Source organism: Puma concolor, chromosome E4 (assembly GCF_028749965.1).
Source record: "Puma concolor isolate L17-30 chromosome E4, mPumCon1.1.hap2, whole genome shotgun sequence".
Taxonomy (NCBI): Eukaryota; Metazoa; Chordata; class Mammalia; order Carnivora; family Felidae; genus Puma; species Puma concolor.
This window is the reverse complement of record NC_141683.1, coordinates 69,148,406-69,167,887: the sequence shown is the minus strand read 5'-3', so window position 1 is coordinate 69,167,887 and position 19,482 is coordinate 69,148,406. Positions and strand designations below refer to the sequence as shown.

Sequence of the window (19,482 nt, the reverse complement as noted above, 5' to 3'; positions counted from 1 at the left end):
GTCCGCTGCTCTTGGCTTTGCTGTAGGCTCGGGGCCGGGGCGGTTAGCCCACCGTCCACCGTCCGTCCGTCCATCTGTCCGTGTACCTGCCCGTGGGCTCTGAACAAATGCTAACTGAAGGTGGTGCTGACGACTTGCTCTCCTCCCCCAGGTGCTGAGACTCCTCTCTCCTTCCATTCACCCTCTTAAGCTCGTTTGGAGCAAAAAGTCTCCGACGAGCTGCAGGTAATGGGTAATTAGCACCACTTAATGGCTGTGAAGTAGGGTAATCCTGTTTTTAACCTGGGAAAGGCTCTCCTTTGGGAGCTCATGCTCAAGACCCAGGCTGCTCGGAGCCTCGCTCTATTAACCAACTGCCTATATGTGAGATGGTGTGTGTGTGGTGGGGGGGTCCCTGCTCCATAAAAGGTGTAGCAACAGAGCCTCGTGGAGAGGACGGGACCCCAGAAGGTGCGCCCTCAGTGGTCCCAACGGGAGCTGGGACCTGGACCTGGTCCTGGAGGGCGGCGGGGAGGACCGAGCGCGGAGGCCCCGAGAGTCACCGTCCCCACCATGCGCATGGATTTCCGCCCTGGCCGCGGGCAGAGTGAAGGCGGAAGCTTCCTTGCTGTCCTGTGGCTTCTGTGGTCCGGAGAAATCTCCACGGATGCTCCCTGGAGTCTCGACGCTTTAAGAAGCTGGCACCAAGGATTTGGGGGCTCCAGGTCGCTTCTGTGGGAGATCTGTTAAGTCGTGTCATTCCAGGCCAGGGAGGAAAACGTGACTGTGTCAAACCACGCCCGATGCCCCTCGGGGACGCCCTGCGCCCGGACACTCCGTCCGCTGGACCTCAGCCGGGTTCCCTCTGAGGAACGTGCCTTCATTCCCGCATTCAGACGAGCGTTTCTGTCTTCGCTCCTCCCGCATCGAGGGTCTTGCGCGCTGCCCTCCGTACTTCAGTGCCAGTTTCTTGGCGAGACAGACTCCACACGTCGCGTGTGCACTTGTCGCGTGTGCGCTTGCACCGCGGCCTCCGCTCTCCAGACTGCCGGGCGCTCCCGGCACCCACCTGCCGAGTGCGAACGTGGGCTCTCCGGCCCCAGCAGGCAGGCTTGTGAAACCCGCACCCCTCTGCCCTTCTCCTTCTAGAACGTTCCCTCCTGTTCATGCCTCTCCCGCTAGACCGTCTGAGCAGTTGGCTAATCACTCCCTGCATCCTGACCGCGGTTCCTACCCCCAACACCCCCACCTTAAAGGGAAGGAGGAGGAGAGTGGGTAGCTCCAAGTGTAACTTAAGAGCTCTCTGGGTTCCCGCGAGTCGTAAGAGAATTCTGTTCCTTTGAAAATATGGCATTATTGTCACCTCCTCCCCAACGGGCCCCCTAGGTTGTCGGTGACAGCGTGAGGAATTCAAGCTGCACGAGAACAGGGACAAAGGCAGGTTGGGAGGCGTGGGCCGGGCAGAGCTGGAACCCAGAAGTTTGGTCCTAAAAGGAACCGCCCACCGCCCAGATCTAGAAAGCCCCCTGGGGCAGGAGGAGGGAGCGGTGAGGGGGGGCGAGTTAGCCTGCCGAGAGCAGGCAGAGTGGGTGGGACGGGAGGCTCGGAGGCTCGGGGCTCAGGGGGTGAAGGATGCTGGGGGACATGGCTCCACCCAGAAGAGTTCATGGCCAAGCCTCTGGGTTCTTCTGCAGGCGTTCTCCCGCGTGGTGGTGGCTGGGGAGCAGGCCACGCTGCTCTTAACCCGTGGAGGCTACCTGCGTGCAGGACGGTCATAGCCCCGCTGGGGGTTGGGGTTGACGACTGAGACCCAGGGTCTTCAGAAAGGAAGCCTCTGCTCTGTGTTCTCTTCAAGCCCTTGGCCTACGAATCTTAGCTAAGATGCTTCATAAAATCATTTGGGATGCTTCTGAAAGATACAGATTACCAGCCCGTGGAGTCTATCTTGGTAGACAGGTGTAGAACACAGATATCTGCAAAAAAAATTTTTTTATGTTTATTTTTGAGAGAGAGAGAGAGAGAGAGAGAGAGAGAGAGAGAGCGATCGCAGGGGAGAGGCAGAGAGGGAGACACAGAATCCGAAGCAGGCTCTAGGCTCTGAGCTGTCAGCGCAGAGCCCGACGGGGGGCTCGAACTCACAGACCGTGAGGTCGTGATCTGAGCCGAAGTCAGAAGCTCGACCCCCTGAGCCCCCCCCCCCCCCCCCCCCCCCCCGCGCCTCCAGAAATCTGCACTTTAGCATACGTGCCCCAGGCGACCCTGTTGCAGCTGGCTGGTGGACCCTATTTTGGGAATCAGTGCTGAGCAGTCATTTCGCAGACTTGCTTGTAAGTCCCCCGGGGATCTTGTTAACCTGCAGGTTCTGACTCAGCAGGTCTGGAGTGGAGCCAAGGTTCCCATTTCTCTCAAGCTCCCAGGTGATGCTGCTGACGCCGGTCCCGGGACCACGGTTTGAGGAGTGCGGTTCTCGGTGGGTTCCTGGTAACTGGTTGGGAAAGGCCCACGCACACCTACACAGTCTGGGGGTGGGCCCCGGCCGTCTGTGTGTTAGCAGCACCCCCATTGGATTCGGGAGTGCCATGAGGCTCGAGACCCACCGCTAGATTACCGTGAGGCTGAAGGAAGCCGGCTGGGGGAGGAGGCAGGTAGAGTGTCGCGGAAGTAGAGCTCATGGCAAAGCCCATTCTGTTCCCTCTGTCCCCAGTTTCCCTTCCCCCAGAGACAGAGCTGAGGCCCCTCGGACTTCGGATGGAAGAGACCTTCCTCCCTGTGGGTGTTAGGCATGAAGGCGTTTCCTCCTGGATCAAGGCGGGGTGGGGGGTCCCCAGTCGGCTGGTGTCCCCAGCACAAGGTGCAGGCAGTGGTGAGGGTCCCTGGGCAGTGGCGGTGGGGCCGGAGGGCGTCAGTGAGGCTGGGAGCTGGTCCCGAGGAGCGGTCAGGGCAGGGAGGAGCAGGCGGCTCTGGGGGCTCGGGGCAGGGCGTGGGGGAGCCAGAGTGCCAGTGTCCGGGGCACGTGTGACAGGTGGCACGGATTTGTCAGTGCACAGCCAGGTCCCGGCTGGGGCCTCTGGGCTGAGCTGCTACTGGGCCGTTCACATGCTGGGTGCCCAGGAGCGGTGGGTAGAGGGGTGTGGGTTCGCTCCCCACCTTCTCCCTGGGCCTCTGCTGCAGAGAAGTGAGTCCACACGGCTGGAAAGCAGCAGAAAGTCCCCAGGTTTGGATTAAATGTGCTCAGGGAGGGAGGGTGAAGGAGAGGGTGGGTGGAAACCAGAGGGCCCCACGGGGCTGGGAAGTGGGGGCTGGAGACCACACTCCTCAGCTCCAGGCCCCACCTCTGTGCTCTGCCCGCCCCCCCCCCCCCCACAACCCCCCAGGTGTCCTCACGTGCTGCTGGGACCCAAGCAGGGAACTCCTCTTGCTGTCTCCCTCCGATGCCCGCCCCGGGCTCCTCGTGTACGATGGGAACTGGCCCACAGGGAAAGCGATAGGGGACTGGCTTTTCTTGAGGCCTGGCCTGGTCCCTGGGATCAGCCGTGTGGGTCTGACCCTGACCCTGACCCAAGGTGGCCACACTTGGCCCAAGTGCCCAGCACAGCTGCTGGCCGCACAGGCTTCGGAGCCAGGCCCGCGGTTCCCGGGACACAAATCCACACACGTCAGACCGATTTGTGGTGGATTTTCACGTTACAGTTCCACACCCAGTGATTACGACCCAGAGTCTCCCGCTCACCCCTGGGAGTATCTGGCGAACATCCGTGCAAATTCCACTAGGGCGGAACGTTAACTGGCCGGCACTCAGGTCAGCCTGGCCCCAAGCCTAGCTGTCGGGGTCTCCCTGCGAATCACGGCACCTGAGGCTGGGGCGCCCGTCTCCAGCACGAGGGGATCACAGGCCTGGGAGCCCAGGCCCTGCCCCCGCCCCAGCTGCTGTGGGCTCCTGCCAGGCTGCCCTCCGGGATTGCTCTGTTCAGAGCGACCCCAGAGAAAATGGCCTCTTCTGGGCAAAGGGACTCAGAAGGTTTCCTGCCCGCGCTGGGTTTTCCCCGCAGCCTTCCAGCCCAGCGGTCCCAGGTTCCCCGCCTCCGAACCTGCCTGCCTCCTTCCCGCTGCCCCTCGTGCACCTGTTCACCCAGAGACAGGCAGAGACAGTGGTACCTCCACTCTGGATGCTTCTGAGAAAATTGCCTCCACCCCGCCCAGCCTGCGAGGGCCCCTGTTTTAGGACCTGTTTAGCTCTGGCTGGGGAATCGGATGCAAGGACATCATCCTTTTCTTTCACTCCCAGGGGCCCGCGGGCATATAGACGAGGGGGGCTGGATGTCCGTCTGCTCCAAGAACAGTCAAGGCCTGGGTTTTCACGGTTGGAGAGGCAGGCTTGTCTCACGCCCTTGTCTTACATCCTTGGGTTTCTCTCCCCGCTTGGGGAGCTGGGGGCTCGGTGTAGACAGGGCGGGTGCAGGTCAGAGGAGACTCCGGAAACCCCAGTTGGCTCTGGGCCATTTGGCAGAGGTTCTGGGCAAGAGTGACGAGCTCCCTACTTGGGGACTGGCTGGTACGCGATTGTTAGCGATGATAATAATAGGGACAGTGCCTCTTCCTTTACAATGCTCCTTCACCCGAGAGCGGCCTCATCCGCGGGACAGGCTGTGTCCTCATCGCGGCCCCATCGGTAGGTCGTAACTGCTGGCATTTACAGGTGAGGGAAATAGACACTGCCTGGTTAGCCGCGTTCTCGGTGCCACACGGGATCATTATGTAAGTGTCGGGACTTACGTAACACTTTGAGACAGCGGCCTAATATTTTTAGCCCGATGTGGTCACGGCCGAAAACATGACGTGAGTCCACAGAGACTGGGTCTCACCCACGCGCCCTGCAAGCTGCACCCGGCCCTGGGACCTTCCTGGTGGCGTGGTGTGGCTCTCAGTATGTTCGGTCCCAGGACATGTGGTGGGAGACGGGGCGGGTCTGCAGGTGGGGGCGCCTTCTCACCACCTTCCCCTCCCCCAGTCCCAGGGGATCCCATCCTTCTGCTCCTTCACACCCCCTCCGTGGGGGCTGGGAGAGCGTCCGCGCCCTGCAGCCCCCCCCCCCCCCAATCCCTCAGCGGTGACCTAGGTGCCGCCTCACTACCCGCTCCTGTAACGAGTCAGGTTACCAGTCGGCAGACCACGGGTGGGCTACGGCCGGGGGTGCATGGATACACCAAGGAGAGGGGCGGTGCAGAAATGCAGTCAAACCACCCTAGTGGCGGGGGGCGGGGGGCGGCACGTGTGGAAGGAAAGTTCTTGCCTGGTCTGGGGGCAGGTGCGGGGGCCAGACCGGTAGAGGCAGGAGAAAGAAGGGAAGAGTGGCCACAAGCGGCCGTGGACGAGAAACGGCAGGATTTGGAAGCCGGCTGAGCCTGAGCGGGGGAGGGCCCTGGGTGGGGGTGGGGGGGGTGGGGTGAGGGGTCCAGGCGGTGAGGGGCCCGGGCAGGTGAGGTTCACCCACCGAGTCCCCTACTCTGGAAAGTGGCCCTTTGAGCTCGACTCCAGGGCTCCCGGGTGTGGGCCGGTGGACGCGTGAGTCAGGGACACACCACGTGGGTACAAAGTGCGTTTCTTACACGCGTGCCTGGCACGTGTCTCCTCTGTGTTGTCGCGTGGGGCGGTTAACACCGTGGCCCGAGGGGAGGGGCCCACAGGCGAGTCCCGTACCCGGATGGGGCGGCCGGAGGCGGTTTGTTTCCTGCCCAGAGGAAGCCTGGTGGGTGACCGTGGGCTGCGTCCCCAGCGCCAGGCGGCCATGCTGCAGACACGTGTGCTTGTTCGGTCCCTACTGAGTCCCAATAGCACCTGCGAACAGATGAGCAAAGACAGCGCTGGTGGGGGGGCAGGTGCATGTGTGTTGGGGGCCGGAGAGGGGTGCCGACGCTGTGGGCCTGGGGCTGCAGGGTGGCGCGGGGTGAGGAGGGGTGGGCTGGGCGAGGCTTCTGTTAGGAAGCGGCATTCGTGGTGAGCCTTCCGGCCGGGGTGGTGGGGAGGAGTCTCCCAGGGCCCTGAGGCGCTCGTGCCCCACTGAGGCACCGAGGCACAGCACGCGCTCCTACGTGACGGGGATGGAGACCCACTTTCTCCCGTGCCGTCACTTTGGTTACCGTCCCAACTTTGACTTCCGCTAAGATGTACGCACGCTGGGGAGTTTATAAACCTTGTGGCATTTACACCCGCGTGGGCACGCTGGGGCCGGGGAGCTTGGCCTTCTGCTGGTCCCAGCATCGGACCCTTCTTGGTCCGGGCTGGCCTCCATCTTGCGGAGGCTGGCCTCCCTGCCTTCATCGTCACTACATGTTCTTTCTCTCGGGCTCGCCCTGGTCCAGCCGCCACCAGGAAAAATGCCGTTTCTCAGGGCTTTCCCAGCCCTCCCAGGTTGGACATAAATACGCGTGTTTACGCGGCGTACGGGTTCGCACGGGAGGGCGCGCAGGGCTCGGAGAGCAGGAGCCGGGCGCTTGCAGATTCACTGGAACCTGTATCGGCGCGTCTCTTCCCGGGCCCTCCTCTCGCCTCCCGTGACCCCCGGCGGCAAGCGCTCTCGCCTGGTACGTAGGGCGCCGAGAGCCCGGGTCCACCGGGCGTGGGTGGGAAGCGTGGCTCTGGGACCGCTGAGAGGAAAGCGTAGCAGAAACGGAGCGTAGCCTTGGGGCGGTGACTGGGTCATGAGCACGCTGGCGGCCCGTCGGGCAGCAGTGACTTCCCTCCGTCTAACGCGGGCCTGTGCCTCTGCCCCCCCTTCAGCTGGTGCTGCCCGAATACTCCATCCACAGCCTCTTCTGTATCATGTTCCTGTGTGCGCAGGAGTGGCTCACCCTGGGGCTGAACGTCCCCCTGCTCTTCTATCACTTCTGGAGGTAAGTCTGCCGGGGACGGGTGTGTGCTTCCTCTGCCCTCCAGAGACCGTGGCCCCGGAGGCCCCAGCCGCCTCATGCCTTCCTCTCTTCCGTTTGGGGACCCGTTCTCCGCAGCCTTCTCGTGGAGCTCCTCCCGCACGGCAGCCTCGTAAGGGAAGGCCCCTCTTCTTCCCTGGTCGGCTCACCGCGGCCTCGAACCTCACACATCCCCGTTACAAGCAGCTGCAGCGTTTTCACAGAAGTCGCAAAGTGGAGAGAACCGCTTTGCGTGGATTAACGGATACACAAAAGTCGGCACGTCCTTGCAATGGCGTGTTACTTGGTGGTAAAAGGCGGTGATGCAGTGATACGGGCTGTAACATGGCCGGACCTCGAAAATGCAGGTCAAAGAAGCGAGTCATTAAAGGCCATTTCTGTGAAACGTCCAGAACGGGCAGCTCTGAAGAGAAGGGAGGAGGGTTGGGGGCTGGGACAGAGGGCGGGGGACCATCGATAGGTATAGGGCTTTCTCCTTCGGGCGTGAGTGTCCTGAAATTCGATCCTGGTGACAGCTGGGCCACTCGCTGAACATGCTAAACATCCCTGAACCATATATTTTAAAAAGGTGAAGTTTTTGGTATGTGATTTATGTCTTTTTTTTTTCAAATTTTTAAAAAATATTTACCCTCATTTTTGAGAGCAAGAGACAGAGCGTTAGTAGGGCAGGGGCAGAGAGAGAGGGAGACACAGATACTGATGCAGGCTCCAGGCTCCGAGCTGTCAGCACAGAGCCGGACGCAGAGCTCGAACCCACGAGCCATGAGATCATGACCTGAGTCAAAGTTGGCCGCTTAACTGACAGACCCCCGGGCGCCCCTGTGAATCAAGCTAATAAAAGATGAGCATCTGTCAGATGGGCTGGATTTTCTGGGACCCCGCCCAGAGTTGCCCAGGGCCTGTTCAGCCCCGCCTCTGTGCGGGTCACAGTCTATGTCCTTGTCACCTGTCCTGCTCCTTGTGAAGTCCTCTGTCTGTGAGAGGAATCACCCTGAGACCCTTGCAGTAATGAGGTGTCTCTCCAGGCGCCAAAGTCATTGTGGACTCACAAAGTCGTATCCTCAGGGCTACCGCTCCTCCCAAAGTGGGAGGCCGAGCCAGAGAAGGGGTCCTCGACGGCCCCCAGGCCCGGGGCCAGAACGTTCTCCTGAGCTCAGCACCTGCATCTGCCACCTGCTTGCAGGCTGTTGTGTCCAGCGTCCCCCACGGTGGTTCCAGGGGCCCGTGGACATAGGCTATTGTGTCCAGCATCCCCCATGGTGGTCCCAGTACCCCGTGGATGCAGGCTGTGTGTCCAGCGTCCTCCACGGTGGTCCCAGGAGCCCGTGGAGTGGGCACTTTCGCCCCCATTTTACACATGACAAAGCTGAGGCTCAGAGAGGTCAGTGGCCGGCTGGAGGAAGGTCGGTCTGGTGGCCTGTGAGCCCCAGAGCCTGGCTCTCCCCACTGAGCCGTCCTGCGTCCACTGGGCGAGGTCGCCTAGAACATTCTCCGCCAAGGTCCGTAGGTTTTGGATCTGCCCCCAGGGAGGCAAACACGGTGGTGACTGACACCGTCACTGTCCTCTGACGGGGGTGAGGAGGGGCTGGAACCCCAGCCCCCACAGTGCTGGTTAGAAGGTGTTCTCCTGAGCCTCTCTCCCCGCCTGGACACACAGCATCCGCCTGAGAGGCCAGAGGTCGGCCCCCCCCGGTGGCCCCCACCCCCCACCCAGCCTCCCGCACCGGAGTCCCCACCTCCCCTGAACGAGGCCGGTGGTGTTTCCACGTAGACAAAGTTAGCTTTAACACTCCCCCCCCCCACCCCCGCCCCATCTATTCCCTGTGCTTTCCCTTCCCTGGTTCCTGGCTCCCTCACTGCTCTCCCCCCACCATGGCCAGTGTTCTCTGGCTGCTCTGGGTCCTTCCAGCAAGAAGACAAGTGATGTGAACCATTCCCACTCCAGTGAGGACATGACATCCCTCCTGTAGTGTTCAGGATTCTATTTTATTGTTTTCTTAAAGTTTTTATTTATTTATTTCGAAGGGGGGTGGAGAGCGAGAATCCCAGGCAAGCTCTGTCCTGTCAGCACAGGGCCCGACGCGGGGCTCGAACCCACGAACCGTGAGCTCGTGACCTGAGCCAGAGTCGGGTGCTTAACCGACGGACCCACCCAGGTGCCCCCGGAATTCAGGATTTTGCCAGAGGGTCTGGGGGGAGGATGGTGTGGAAACAGCCAGTGGTGGTTAAGCGAGTGTGGTCGGTGGCATTGCGGCTCTCTCTGTGCGTAGCACCCCATACCTGTGTGGATGCCCGTGTGGGTGTGCACTGTGGACCCCCCCACACCCCTGTGCCGTGGACCGCCCCCCACACACGTGTGCTGTGGACCCCCCACACCTGGAGGAAGGAGACTCTTCTCGCTGTCTCCAGGCACCAGGTGACGCGTCCTCCTTCTGTTGTGTAAGTGGGTGGAATCCCTGTGATGCCGGGGGACCTCGGCGTCCGGGAGCAGCCACGGGCCGGGCCGGGCGGTGACTCCAGTCGGCGAAGGCAGACGCCCGCTCGGCGGAGACCCCCGGACACAGTCCTGCGTCAGGGGGGCTTCCCCGGACGCCCCCACATCCCTGCCCAGCCTCGGGGCCAAGGATGCCGTGTCCTCTTCTCTGCAGGTACTTTCACTGTCCGGCAGACAGTTCCGAGCTGGCCTACGACCCGCCCGCGGTCATGAACGCAGACACCCTGAGTTACTGTCAGAAGGAGGCCTGGTGCAAGCTGGCGTTCTACCTGCTGTCCTTCTTCTATTACCTCTACTGGTGAGTTTCTGCCCCTCCTGACACTTTCACTCCTGCAGCAAAGGAGGCAGGTTTTTTTGGGGGGGGGGGCCGTGAGCGTGGGGGTCACAGCCTGGTGGGTATGACGCCAGCCACCTCACTCTGGGTCGGGGGCGAGGGCTCGTGCCCAAAGGCAGAGGTCCTCGCCTGCAGGCGGGCGCGTCCTTAGGGCCACACGGTGCACCTCTGAGGAGGCGGTTGGGGACGTGTGGCCTCCACTCCTTCCCCACAGGGCTCCCTCCACAGCTCGGCCATTTGGGCCCAGCCTTGTGGCCCCTAGTCCACATGTAAGCATCCGGGGAACCAGAACGGGGACTCTGCGTGGCAGTCACGCTCCCGGAAGGGGCACGCTGGGTCATTACATGCGCGTGCTCACAATTCTCCTGATGGTCTGTAACCTCGTGCTAATCAGGTAAAACTGACTTTGCTGACTTGGCGATTGTTCGGGAGCCTCCCCCCGCCTTGGGTAGAGTGTCCTACCCAACAGATGGCGTAAACAGGATGCCTTTGGTGGGGGGGGGGTGCCTTTTCTTAAAGCGTCCCTCTCTGGTTCCTCTTTGGGCTCGTCTCTGGGGACCTCACCTGTCACCTTGCCACCTTGCGGTTACCTGCGGCCACGAAACCGCCAGCATCCCAGTGCTGCCTCCAAACTGGTCTGTGGACGGTAGCCGGGTGAGGAAGAGGAGGGAGGGGGTGTTAACAAGGCCGCCTCAGGCAGGGCGCAGGCTGGGCCGGCCGCGGGGCGGCCACACTTACCCACATTTACACACGAGCCCTGCTTCGAGCCAAGAGCTTGGTATACGTCGCTCAGTCTGGGGGGGCCACATGCCGTCACTGCCCACACGTTAGCAGTGAGAGACCACGTCCCCAGACGTCACGTGTTTTCCCGTGGTCACAGCTGCAGGTGCATCTCAAGTCCGGTCCCAAACACGGAGCTCCCAACTGCTGGCTGTCGTAGGAAAGCTCTAGAAAAGTCTTAAGGAAGTCTGGTCTTTCTTTCGCATCAGAATCAGGGTGAGGAGGGTGAGTTTCTTAAAGATGCAGATTCCTGGGTTTGGATCTGCTGACTAAGGATTTCGGGGCCAGGCGTCCCCCCAGGAGTAAGACCTGCCTGTCTCCCCAGAACGTCCCAGAGTCCAGAAGACCCAGAGGTCCTTGGGGTATAACTTCCTCTGGGGTAAATCAGCCCGGGGGGGCGGGGGATTCAGAGTTATTCTACCACATTCTTCTTGGGGTGGAGGGTCGGTCCAGGCTCAGGGTGACCCCTCTCCCCTCCTTCCGTACGGAGGGTCCTGGGTCATTGCCTGCTTCAACATACAAGGAGCCCGAGGGTCTCTGAAGTGGCCCTGGAGAGTCCCAGGGTGCCTGGCAGATTTGCCTGGGTCTGACTCCAAATCAGAACTTTCTAGCGACTAAAGTTTGTTCAGACTAGTTCCTGCCTTGGGAAGCTTCACAGGCTTAACGGCTCGACAGCGGGGGCTAGCATGAGTGAGGCTGCTCACTGGCGTGTGCCCAGCCTCTCCTATTGTGGGGCTCCGGGTGCCCCTGCCACAGAGTCGGGGGTCCCGTGAGAAGCGGATCGCTCAGGGCCCCGGAGCCACGGGGGTCAAGGCGAGGAGGCACATCCCTCTGCCAAAGCCCGCGCCCTCTCTGTGATGACAGCAAGTGACGTCACAGACACCCTTCACCTGCCCTCCTCGCTCTCGGTCACTCACTCACACGGCATTTATTGAGCACCTCCTACATGCCGGGCACCCTTCTCGGGAGACCGTGCTGAGCGTGCGGCTTGACGCCTGCCCTCGGGGGGCACAGGGTCAGAGCAAGGAGCGCGCGAGTCCTACTGTGCGCACTGTAGACACGCAGGCCAGCGAGTCAGACAGGGTGTCTGCCGTCGGGTCAGCCGTGGGGGGAGGGGTGTCTGCCATCGGGTCAGCCGTGGGGGGAGGGGGGTGTCTGCCATCGGGCCAGCAGTAAAGGGAGGGGTGAACAGAGGGAGGCCGCATGACCCAGGGTAACCGGGCAGGAGGCTGTACGGCCTCAGCTCTCTTGGCTTGAGAAGACGGCCATGTGGCATCCGCTCGGACGCGTCCCAGGAACCTGCAAATGTCTCCTGGCCCCAAGGCCACCCGAGAGGGGGTGCTGGGGTGGTCAGCACGCACTGCTGAGAGGATCCCAGGCTTCGGGCCAGACACTCGGCCGCCAGCTAGGGCCTCGGACACACGTCTTAACGTCTGTGAGGTCCTCGGGAACGAGGTGCCAGCCCCGGCTTTACTGGGGTCCCAGCGGCTGTCACTTCAGTCTGTCACCGTGCTCAGCTTGGACGCAGCTCTCCGTGTGCACGTGGACCCCCTTCCCCCCTGAGAGTGGCCGGGGCTGACGGTCCTGTGTGCCCCTCGAGGCCTGCATCGAAGGGGCTGGGGGTTCTGGGGCCGGAGGGACGGGGTCTCTGAGGAGCTCCGCAGAGCAGTGAGGCACCAGGTTCGACGGGGAAGGGACGCCCAGGGTGCCGGCCAGGCAGAGCGGTGGTTCCAATTTTGTTCTAGAAACAAAGAAATTAGCGAATGCAGCGTGGAGGCAGAGACAAACTGAAGGACAGACAGGCAGTGTCTGGAACACCACCATTTGCAGGCACTGAGGGGAGGCGTGCTGTCGCCCTGCTGGCTTCCAGGAGGGGCAGGGCGGCCTCTGGGCACAGGCCCGCGACTGCGGCAGGGGCGCCCGGAGCCCCGTGACGAAAGAGGCTGAGCACCCGCCAGCGAGCGGCCTCACCCCTGAAGCCCCCGCTGTCGAGCCGTTAAGCCTGTGAGGTTTCCCAGGGCAGGGGTGCAGTGGGCCCTCCAGCTGGGGCCCGGCCAGGGATGCTCTGTGCCCACGAGGTGTACCAGCCGTCCCGAGGCGTTCCTGAGCTTCGATCCTGGATAGGGATTGAAGTAAAACACTGCGGTTTCTTCTCATGTGGTTTTCTTCCTTAGATTATCCATTTTTCTCTCTATAATGTGAAAAAATGGTCGCTTTTCTTGGTGCCGTCTATTTTGGTATACGTGTAGATACGTGTATGTGGTGTATTTTGGTGTGGAACGTTCCTCGGTCTTGCAGAATTAGCCTGCAGCCCTTTCTAAAAGCACAGGGTTCCTTACCCCTCGCTGGCAGGGTGGGGGCACCACCTTAGCACACGTGCTCTTAATGCACATTTAATGTCTGGATTCTGTTAGAAACAGGAGGGCCAGGGAGATACCCCGTAAGAGATCACGTAGTTTGTGTGCCCCTCGGACCTCGGAAGAGTGATGATGGTCATTGTGGTGGTGATGCTGAGATGTGATGCGGCATAATCTGGGAGCCCCGGACGCAGCCATCACGTCAGCACGAGGCAGCTGCTGGGAAAGAATCCGCTGCACCCCTACCCCGGGGACCGCCTTACAGTCTCAGGAAAGGGGACGGCCGCCATCATAGCCTTGTGGGTGAGAATAACAGGCGCGCAGCGATCCCGTCTCTCAGCAGGGGACACAATGCGCGCTCACAGCAGGTGTTTGGTCCGACGTGGTGGGAAATGATGTGGACCGTGGGGGGACCTGGCTCCGGTGCCAGGACGGGAAGGGAGCCAAGGGCTCCGGCTTCAGGAAGGACCCTGTTGTGAGGGTCTGAGTCCTTCCTGGGCTCCCACTCACTCCTTCTCTTCCTCTTCTTTCTGCATTCAGCATGATCTACACTCTAGTGAGCTCTTAACCCGGGCCGCACAGGTCATCAGAGACGGGGACAGGAGAGGCTCGAGGCGGAGTCCTCGCGACTGGCTGGCTGTTGGAGAAGGGCCCGGACTGGGGTGCGTGAGAGACACCTGCGGACGGCGGATTCCTGCGGCAGCGGGGACCGAGGTCACGGAGCGTGGGGGTCGCTGCCCAGCCCGCACCCAGGTGGCGATCCCGTCTGGGCCACGGGACCTCTCCTGAGCAAGGACTGTTGCTGCCTGAGTGACCCCCGCCCCTCTGAGCACCCCGTGCGGTCCACAGTGAGCGGGACCGCGGGCGGGGGGGGCACGACTGGCAGGCCACAAACTGCCTGCCCAGGAACAGAATGACCCAGGACCTGCTGAGGCCTCCAGGGTGTCGCGGGCTACCAGAGCCCTCTGTGTGTCCTCGGAGCCCCGCTGCGCCCTGCGCTTCGTGGGAGGGTCTGCGGGGGCGCGGATTCGCCATTGGCTCCCACCGGCCCCGAGCCCGCGGGCGGCCTGTTTTCGCGCTCTGCTTTGTGGGAGTCGGCCCGGCGACACTGGGAGCTGGGGCTCGGGCTGCTGGCCGTGAATTATGTCCAAAGTCACAGGGGAGGCGGGAATCGGAGGGAAGAATGATTTTTTAAAGCATTTTCACGTTCAAAGTGTTCTTCGCCACCACAAACTGTGTTCTCCCGCTGTCGGTCCAAAACCGTCGCAGAATCAACGAAGGCAAATCGACCGGTCGACGTCGTCAACGCCTGTCTTCTCTTAAGGACCCCAAACAGCGGCGCCCGGGAAACGCCCTGCACCTGCTCTGTGCTGTGTGCATCGGGCGGCCAGGAGGCGAGACGGCGCAATTACAGCCTCCTTTTGTGATGCTGCGTCATTCGTTCTGTTAGTGCCACTCGAGGACTTTGGCTTATTTAGAATTTTCCCTCTGACGTCCTCTCCTGTTTGGGTAGGAGGTGTCCTTGGGGTTGTAAATAATGACAAGGCTGAGGTTTTTATGTTTAAATTGGGCACGATGATTTCTACCTTATTCCCCACACTTCCCTCTCTTCTGTGTGACACACACACAGGCTATTTATACACGTGCGTGGCTCCCGTTGGAACCGGTGACTCAGGTTTGTGAATGGTGTCTGTGCCGCGCGTCGTGAGCTATGTTTAAAACGCAGTGACAGCTTGTGCACCACACCCACCCGGCCGCCTCATTTAAACCCCTCGCAGGCTGGCTGCCTCTCCGTACGGGCGGTGAACTGGTAGGTAGGGAGGAAAAGTTTCAAAAAGCTGTTCTGTTTCTAAAAATTCTGTAGGGAACAAAACTCAGGCTTCTGCTCTGAGGCTGAAGGTATAAAACCGGAGGATTCCAGGGGGCATTTTGGGGAGCAGACTCCCCTCTGTCCAGGGCGCACCGTGCCGGCTGCGTAACGGAGGCCGGGGGAGAGCGGCCTTCGGGGCTGCTGGGCCTCGCCTCCGAGGTGGCCTGAGAAGGTCACCTGCACGTGACCCTCGCCCCCACATGTCTCTCCCTGGAGCGGTCTCCTTCGTTTTTGTACTTTGCCTCCTTCCCAAAAGGCGACAAGTGGCTCGTGATGGCAGACACAGGGACACAGAGACCGCTAGAATGGAGGGAGGGGATTCACACACACGCCTTCCCCGAGGTTCTGCTTCCCGCAGTTGAGCATTTCTTCGCAGCAAATCGTGGCGGCTCACGTTTGCCTGGGGCTTCATCGTCCACAGATTGATTTCGTTCCTTTGATCTCCTCGCCCTCCTGTGGGGTTGACACGATCCTTTTCCCCATTTTCTTTCTTTTTTTATTTTTAAAATGTTTTTATTTTTTGAGAAACCGAACACAAGTGGGGGAGGGACACAGAAAGAGGGAGACACAGACTCGGAAGCCGGCTCCAGGCTCTGAGCTGTCAGCACAGAGCCCGACCTGGGGCTCGAACCCACGAACTGAGATCATGACCTGAGCCGAAGTTGGGCACTTAACCTGGGACACCCAGGTGTCCCCCATTTCCCCCATTTCCCAAGTGAGGAAGGGAAGGCTCAGAGAGGGTAAGTGACTTACCTGTAGTCACGCAGCAGCCACAGACCTGTCTTTAAACCCAGATCGTCTGACTTCGAAAACCCCATGTCTTTTCCATCACCTGAAAGCCAGCAAAGTAGCTTGGGCTCCCGATAAGGTTCAGTTAGCATAAATTCTGAGAAAAGGAGATTTAAAGACAGAGCGTGAGAAAAAGTGGCTGGTTTTCTTTTCCTTGGGCCCCAGCCTCAGACCTGCTTTACCGTGTCAGGTTCTTCCCGAAGGGGGTCCCTTGAAAGCTTTAAAAGCTGCCAGCACGCCCTGGGAGCGTCTTATGCTTCTGAAAGAGGGACATCCGAGTACTTCCCTCCCCTGAGCTGTGGCTGGGACCCAAGTCCAACCGGTCTGTCCGGAGCTTGAGCCGATTTTCAGTTCCTGGGAGAAGCGGACGGTGACCACAGGGCTGAGAGCAGTGGGCACCCTGTTGGAGCCGTGCTGGGTGCCGGGCTCTGGGCCACGACCCCTGACACACGGCGACCCCGCGTTACCCACCAGGAAGCCAGGGAGGCTCTGGCCAGTGCGGCTGCCCCAGTGAAGGAGCCAGCAGACCGGTCTCGGTGCTGTGCCCGGTGACCAGCTAAGAACCACACTTGTTGGGCGGGCACAGCTGCCCGCTGGGTACCTTCGCCATCACTGTTCATCCCACAGAAGTGACCTAAGGAGGGAGGAGAGTGGGGCAGGGGCAGTGCTCTGGGTGAATCCCAAAGTGGCTGATGGACGGCGCTCCCTCCCCGGCCCGGGCCTGGGCACCCAAGAGAGAGCTTCGCGGGGACACAGACATTGGGAGGGCGCTGTTGTGACTGGCTCCTGCCTCCTCAGAGAGGCAGCGCTGCAGGCCTGATGGCCGCGCCCGAAGGGGGAGCGCAGGCCCCAAGGCGGGGGGGGTCACTTCAGCTTCCTTTTCACGGTGGTGAGGGAAGTTTGTAACGGCACCCGCCGCACTCACTCGTTATAAAGGTCCGACGTGGTCAGGGCCCTGCGTGCGGTAAGTCCGGTAAGAGGCCCCCACTCCACAGGAGGCAGTGTCCTCACTGTGCCCTGCGCCCTGCGCCCAGGCAGGGCAGGGGCCCCGCCTGGACCAGCTGTCCTCCCGGTGCCTGGTTCCGGAGGCACCACCTCGGGGAGGGCCACGGCTGGAGGAGGGAGAACAGGAGTGGCTGTCCCAGGAGGGTGGCTCCTGGCATACCTCCTGTCTGCTCAGCGTAAATGACTTCATGATCGGTCTTGGGCAAGCTTCCCGGCCTCCCTGCGGCTCGGCCTTCTCATCTGTAAAGTGGGGCAGTCATACCTCCCTGGCTGGTGTGCTTGTGACAACCAGGGGCCCTGTCTTGTAACGAGCCCTCCACAAACCGTGGTCCTCCGCGCTCAGCTCCCCTCCGCGCCCCCGCAGACTTGAAAGGAGCCTTTACTAGAACAACAGAGCACTTCCCCTCGTGGGCCACGCCCACGGCTAGTGAACCTTAGCTGCCTTCCTCCCGCCCATCCCGGGCCTGCTGTGCCAGGCACGCGACCCGGGTAACCGCCCAACCCTCTCAACAGGATCTTCCCCTTGCTTCCTGTTTTCAGGTGTGGGAATCGCAATAAAGTTGTCGCTGTTAAGACAGTTTTGTTCTCCCGCGTAACAGATGAGTACAGCCAGCACATGCTTCGAGGACGATCACTCGTGCTCACGCTGTGTCCCTGCACACACCCTCGTCTCCACCTTTCCCTTCCTGGGACGTGGGCTTGCTCCTTTCCAAACTGGGCGCTGGGGAGAGCCTTCCGGATGTCAGGGCGGGCTGTGCAAGCTGGACGTGCCGGGCCACCCCAGCCCCGAGGCTTGGGCGGAAGGCTGCGGCCACCCTGGGTGCCGGACGAGGCCCCCGCGGCGTTCCCTGGATTGCGTTCCCGCTGTCCCTGTGCCCGGGAGCCGTGCAGGGTGACAGGCCACGAAGCAGAGCCCCCCCGGGTCTCCCCCACGTGGCCAAGTCCTATCTGCTCCCGTTAAGCTCCTGGGTGCCCAGGAGTGTCTTCGTGGGCTGAACTTGACCCCTTGGACGCCACGTGATGCCCGCACGTTCCTCCTTCCCAGCTGGCCGAGTGCGAGGCTTGTGCGAGCCGGTCGATACATTTTGTCGGGAGTTTGCTAATCTGCCGTCCGTGCACGGCCCTTACTAAAACTGCTTATGTGAGCTTACAACTAAATAAATTATATTCAAAACAAAGGTGACGTGTAGTCACAACTCCCCACCTCCTGATTATTTCAGTACGTTTTCCTGTTATCTGTGCTCCTGAGGGCGCGACTGTGGTGCCCACGCGGAAACGTTACTCGGCAGGGACAGGACGCCTCACCCTATTCAGGGCCGCTGGTGCCTTGCGACGGGCCGTGGCAGGAGTGTTTGCGACACAGACATTGGCAAAGCTGCGGATCACGTCCCCTGGTCCCCCCTACACCCCTCGCGCTCGCCGTCAGACGTTTCCTAGCACGGGGCCCACGTTTACCCACAGACGGTAAGTCCGGCTCCAGGACACCGATGGGGACGCGGGGGCCCTGAGCGCTGGAACCCAGTGTCCAAGACCCTCAGGGCCAGACCTGCACCCTCCCCAGCATTGGCACCAGTGGCTGTCACTCCATGTGCTCTGTGTCCCCGAGAGATGACAGGAGAGGAGACTTTTCACTGGCGTGTCATGAGGGCCTGGGCTTGGGCGTGACATAAGTGAAATACTCTGCTGAGTGCGAGCATGGTTTTGTGCTTGGACCCTGACCCCACACCCTTGAGTTCCCTTGGGGACCACTGTCCTGTGAGGGGGGCGTCCCTTCCCAGGGGCTCCCACGTCCTCCCACAGCTGGACCCACGCATCTTCGGTGGGTGCTGGGGTGAGGACCGACCGTACTCGGCCACATTATCCACCCCGCGGGCAGTCTCACGAGGGGCCCCAGGTGTCTCGGGGGCTTGGCTGAGCTTTGCACGCAGAATCGGCCCGGTGAGCACAGCTCCTTCCTTGCCGGGCAAGGCAGCCCGTTGAGTGCGGGCGTCCTGCCGTTCCGGCACGCACCTGTCCCCCGGGAAAGCCAGGCTCCTCCCTGGACCGGGCACCCCAGGGGCAAACACACAGCTTTTGGTTTAGAGATGCACCAGCACCAGGAGGCTGTTTGGCTCCTAGAGGGTGACTTACCTACCACCACGGCATTTCCGTCCCAAACGCCGTGATGGGGCCCTGAGTGGCAGACCCTGTCTCTTTCAGAGGCACCTGGTACCTCAGAGAAACAGCACCACCTTCCCCGTAGGAATATATTCCTCACTTGAGGGCAGGGGACGTAGGGAAAATGAGAGCCGGGTAGACGCCAGTCCCCGTGTGAAGTTATGGTGAGACACCTCCATCAGGCCCCAGGGCCGCAATGGAGACAGCAGGCGCGGAGCTGGAAGCTTCCAGGGAAGGGTGGCCGGTTAATGGCATCAGAGCACAGGTCCTGTGATGCTGTTCTGATTTTCCCGCAGCTCCACGGAGAGTAAGTTTGCTTTGGGGTGGCCTTCTGGGCTCCGCAGGCTGCAGAAAGCCCCGTCCACAGGGGGGGACCAGGGCTCCGCGTCATGCCCAGACCCCAGGGACGGCCTGCACCCTGCACCCTGGGCAACCGGTCTTCAAAACCAGCAACTCTTTGTGTTGAAGGAACATTTCACGATTGGATGAAGACAATTTAGCGCTTGCCTCCCAGGGAAGCAGAAGGGACACAGCCGCATGTCCGGCAGCGGCCACGTCTGAAACGAGAAAATGAGACACGTGTCACTTAGGGCTGCATTACTGGGAGACGCCCGTCCTAGGTCTGGGGAAGCTCGCAGTTGGGGAGCCCAACCCACGCCAGGCCCAGGGGGTCAGAGCAGTGGGATGACGGGACTTCCTAGGGAGACGCAGGGGCCCCATGAGCGCTGGTTCCTCGGGCAGCGGCATCCTGGACACTGGAAGGTCGTCCGGATGGGGCGCGAGGGCCTGGC

At 61.3% G+C, this 19,482-nt stretch overlaps 1 protein-coding gene and 1 long non-coding RNA gene across 13 annotated transcripts in view; one reads left to right on the top strand and one right to left on the bottom strand.

The window, feature by feature from the left end:
- CNIH3 (cornichon family AMPA receptor auxiliary protein 3) overlaps positions 1-19,482 on the top strand; it is a 247,843-nt gene that overhangs the window by 184,743 nt on the left and 43,618 nt on the right. For 6 of the 12 annotated variants that reach the window (XM_086693935.1, XM_086693934.1, XM_086693932.1 and 3 more), the window contains 3 exons: positions 6,757-6,869; positions 9,554-9,697; positions 17,075-17,712. In XM_086693935.1, the coding sequence (XP_086550061.1) occupies positions 6,799-6,869; positions 9,554-9,697; positions 17,075-17,495 (636 nt within the window). In that variant the 5' untranslated portion in view covers positions 6,757-6,798 and the 3' untranslated portion in view covers positions 17,496-17,712. Of the gene's footprint in view, positions 1-5,975; positions 6,561-6,756; positions 6,870-9,553; positions 9,698-9,947; positions 10,128-12,927; positions 13,174-13,410; positions 14,546-17,074; positions 17,713-19,482 lie in introns of those variants that run through there. The other 6 variants (XM_086693939.1, XM_086693938.1, XR_015246051.1 and 3 more) reach the window with 5 other exon arrangements.
- Positions 14,783-17,417, bottom strand: LOC147572786 (uncharacterized). Its single transcript, XR_015246054.1, has 3 exons — positions 16,001-17,417; positions 15,494-15,626; positions 14,783-15,193 (listed from the first exon to the last, which is right to left on the bottom strand). It is a non-coding gene; the product is annotated as an uncharacterized LOC147572786 (long non-coding RNA).